At 38.3% G+C, this 4371-nt stretch overlaps 1 protein-coding gene across 1 annotated transcript; it reads left to right on the forward strand.

Moving 5' to 3' along the window:
• Positions 1-288: 288 nt before the first annotated feature.
• On the forward strand, positions 289-2110 carry LOC141684392 (uncharacterized). The gene has a single exon (XM_074489324.1). The coding sequence runs from the start codon at positions 384-386 to the stop codon at positions 1776-1778; it is 1395 nt and encodes a 464-aa protein (XP_074345425.1). The 5' UTR covers positions 289-383; the 3' UTR covers positions 1779-2110.
• The last annotated feature ends 2261 nt before the right edge of the window (positions 2111-4371 follow it).

Genomic DNA, 4371 nt, shown 5'->3' on the forward strand with positions numbered 1-4371 from the left:
TGTCTTTTCCTTTCTTGGATATATCATTCAATTCTATACATTTAAAAAGTTATCAAAAATAATAAAATTTTATAATATAAAAATTAATTACAACAACTACTTTACTCAACTACACTCATTTTGTAAATTAAATATTAATTAATATTAACATTTTATCCATTTACATATTTTTCTGTATACATTTTTATTGGTATTGAACTCAACGTCTAGGTCAGCTTCACAACATATGAGGGTTAGGTAAGCAAAAGCAGCTAACACTTGCCAATAACTCCACGACACAAAAGAAATGTTAAAATGTGCAACATCATCCATAAAATTAAACAAAACACCTCCCTCTAATAAAAAGTCCACAAACTAAAGCTAGCCACGCCCACGCCTACCTTATGGATACTATCCTATGCGATGAACTCCTCCAAGAAATATTCCGACGACTTCCACCACCCTCTTCCCCCGCCATCTCTCTCGTCTCTAAACGTTGGCTCCGTCTCCTCCGCTCCTCCAAATCATCTCTCTCCCTATCTCTCTCCCCTCCTTTTTCAACCCCTTCTTCTCTCTCTGCATTTCTCTCTCACCATCCTTATCTCTCTTCTCTCTCTCTATCTCTCTCCTCTGCTACTAACACAACTACCACTTTCTCTGATCAACTTGTAGCTTGTGTGGCTTTGTGTTGTCCAAGTATTCAACACTTGCGTGTCTTGGCTGCCCCTGTTTCTGTCTCTTCTTTGCTTTCTCTCTCTACTTCTTGTTCTAACATATGTTCTCTTACTGTTTCTCTCTCCAGGCCTGTTTCTTTCAGTTGGATTGTTTGTTTTAGGTCTCTTAAGAGTCTCTCTGTGATTCTCTCCGGGAGAGATTTGGGAGAGATTGAGTATGCTGATGAGATTGGTTGTGAAAGTGGATTTGAGTTGGAGAGTCTTTGTTTAAGTGGGGTTAGACAAGGTGATTTTGGGCTTAATTGGCTATGGATGAACTGCAAAAAGTTGAGAATTTTGCATTTTAAAAGCTGTGAAAGTGTCGGTGACAATGCCTTGTTTTCGGGGTTTATCAAGGGCCTCCAGACTCTTCAAGAAGTTGAATTGAGGACTTGTAGAGGTATAGTTGATGTTATTTTGTTTAATTTAGCTGAATTTTGTGCTTCTTTGTGTTCACTTCTAATTTATGATGGTGGTTCAAGAGAAGGGTTGCTTTATTTCATTAGGCAATGTAAGTCTAATTTGCGAAAAATCGAATTAAGACTGCCACTTGATCTCGATAATCGACATTTATTGGGAATTGCTGAGAATTTTGGTGGGTTATCGAGTTTTAGGCTTCAAAGTTGTTGTCTTGTTACTGGTGAAGGGCTAAAGAGATTTGGGGTTGCTTTGAGTAATGTTCTTGAAGAATTGGTGTTGATAAATTGCGATGTTATTGAAAGAGAAAGTGGATTGCTTTCGACATTAGGACAGAGTTTGAGGCATTTGAAGAAGCTTGATCTGTCTTATAATGATAGCTTGTTGGATAAAGAACTCGTGTCAATTCTGGTTTCATGTAATTATGTATGTGAACTGAAGTTAAGAGGTTGTAGTGGATTGACTAGCGCTGCCACCGTTTCAATGTTGAAGAACTGTAAGCTTTTGGAAAGTTTAGATATGAGAAATTGTTGTGGGATCGAAGAGGAGGCAATTCGGTTGCTTGTTATGAATTCTCAGCGACTAAGACGGTTACATGTTGAAGAATACAAGCTTTCTGGCGTTGTCAGGATGTTGGCATTAAACAAGGGTATTGAACTTCTTGACTAATTATCCGACAAGTGAAGGTAACATCAATATATAGTTCCTTCATATTCGCAGCTTGCACGTGAAACAGGTAAATACCACAGAACTCGCTAATTGTAAATGTTTGTGTTGTTGATTGGCATGGGCAGTGTTTCTCTGCTTACTGAATAAATATGTATATTAAGTTTAGGTGTTTGCAAAGAATAAAAATACCAACAAAGATATATTCCCGCTTGTGGTGAATAATTATTGAGCACCATCTGTTCTCAACGGGTGCAATATGATTCCTAGAAAGAAAGAAAAAAAAGATTGTGCTGTAGTAATTACTTATATGATTGGTTTTGAAATGTTTCTATTATGATGTGTTGAAAACTGCTATGCACTTACGATGGTTTAAAGTGTAAGTCTAGGCTTGACTTAGAGTTTGTCTATCTATATCAGCAAGCAGCAAAAACTAGTGCTTTGGATGATAATTATAGGTATCAGATCAGTTATGTGGCTGTATTTTGAATCTTTGACAAACGGTTTCTTACATTGAACATACCAGAAAAAGTTTCAAGATCACTAGTACGGACTATGAATATAAAATACAATATATTTTCGTTAGTATATATGTTTTGCCTGGTCACACACGTGAAATCAAAGAGCAAGCCAAAAGGAGTAGCTCAAGGTTCAGTATTCTTTACATACTTTAGTGGTATGTTTTTTTTTTCTCGCAATGTAGTGGTGTCATCTATTTAGATTTTTTTCCCAATATTACAATGTGATCTATTTAATGACACTCAATGTTCGATATGTTTTTAAGTGAAATTTACTGGGGGAAATGAATTTTGTTATAGATATTGCATTTTCCTTGAGTTCTTGATCATTCTCTTCTTTCCCTTCTGGAAAAAGGAGAATTTTATTTAAACAAAAACGAATACAGAGTGGCAATTCTGCAGAAAAGCAGAACTTGCAAGAGTGAGTATCTCTACTCCATATAGTTTTAGCTCAAATTTTCGAGGCTGTTGTGGCTAAACAATAAGCTAGAGGGCAAGACCATTAGCAGATCGACCTACAAACCTGTTTAGGGAGTCAATTTTCAATGTTTTTAAACTAATGCATCATAGTTCCCTGTTTGAGGGGTCAATGTCTAATGTTTTTAAATTGATCCATCATAGTCACTGTCACACATATTTTTGTCACCAAATTCCTCCGCTAACAGTCACTGAACCCATTACATCCATTGTAAGACTTGTTTGAAACCTATATTTTTGTCAAGTTTGATGTGTCTACCTCTATTGCCAAGTGGGACGAAAGATGCAGTTGCGAAGGGAGATTGAGGATGCCGTGTCGCTGCAGTATTAAAGAGAAGAAAATCGAGTGATTATTCAAGAGCGATCCAAAAAACATAAGAGGAATGTATCAATTCTAAATAAACATGAATTTGATCACATAATTTGTGAAAGAAAATAAGGATCCTAAGGTTAACCTTAGGATAATAAGGCGAGACAATAATTAGTTTATAATATTCTCCGCAAGACTTGCCTTTGTCGGCGAACCCTCGAGACCATGCTTGGTCCATGATTTTGTGCACAAGACTTGACTTCGTGGGTGAACCTTCTTGTTCATATTTGAGATTTCATTTGCTCAATTTTAAAACTTTACCTAAGTAGTCAGAAGAGGACTAAAGACTTTGATGGGAATGTCAGAAGAGGACTAAAGACTTTGATGGGAATTGCAGGACCCCTTTTGAACCAGGATGGGGTATCTCATCAAAGTCTTTAGTGATCTTCTGACCAGATCCCGACGCCTCAAGGAAGGCAGGGATCTTAGGAACACGGTTGGTCTTCTTGGCTGCATCTCTGGTCATCCTACCCGTAACAGCATCGTTCATGTTGACATTGGCATTGAGAGCCTCAACAGCTGAAACAAGAAGAAAAGAAAGCAGATATAAGAATAAACTTGCACAAAGTTAAGGAGAAACGAAAATAAATACCCTCTGTAGAGAGATTGTTAATGCCAGCTTCGACGAGCTTGGTTTCTGTTACGAACTCCCAATAAGGGGTTCTCCCGTCATCATCAATAAGGAGGTTTCGACTAGAAGCTCAGCATCCAAAAGATTAAGAATGTGATGAGAACTATCAACTGGGCTGCTGAAGTCACGTCTAGAGTATGTCCCACAATCTCCAACCTTCTATTCAACGACCACAAATTTCTTGTTCCATTTGTGGTTTGAGTCATGAAGAGAGCTGGTGTTCACCATATGAGGAACATGAGCTCTGTGTTGTATCACAACCCAACCAGGCCGGTTCAAAGGAGAAGCTTTCATCATGAAAATGCTTTGAAACATCGTCACACTCAAGGGGATGCCCAAGTCATGGCATCTCACTATGAACAGAATAATGAAAGCCCACCCGTTAAGGTAAAGCTGGCATGGATGAATCTTAAGCTCAGCCAAAAGTCTCAGAATGAAAGGATGCAGGGAAAACCGTAGCCCGGACTTAAGGGCCGACTTATACCCGAATAGCCTTTGGTGGCAGAGGTTGCAAGCCCTCTCGTTAGGTTTAGCTTTACGAATCTTTAAGCAGTCGGGCCAAGAGTAAGTCGACTGAATCTCTTCGACATCTTTCTCACG

Source organism: Apium graveolens, chromosome 9 (assembly GCF_009905375.1).
Source record: "Apium graveolens cultivar Ventura chromosome 9, ASM990537v1, whole genome shotgun sequence".
NCBI classification, from domain to species: Eukaryota; Viridiplantae; Streptophyta; class Magnoliopsida; order Apiales; family Apiaceae; genus Apium; species Apium graveolens.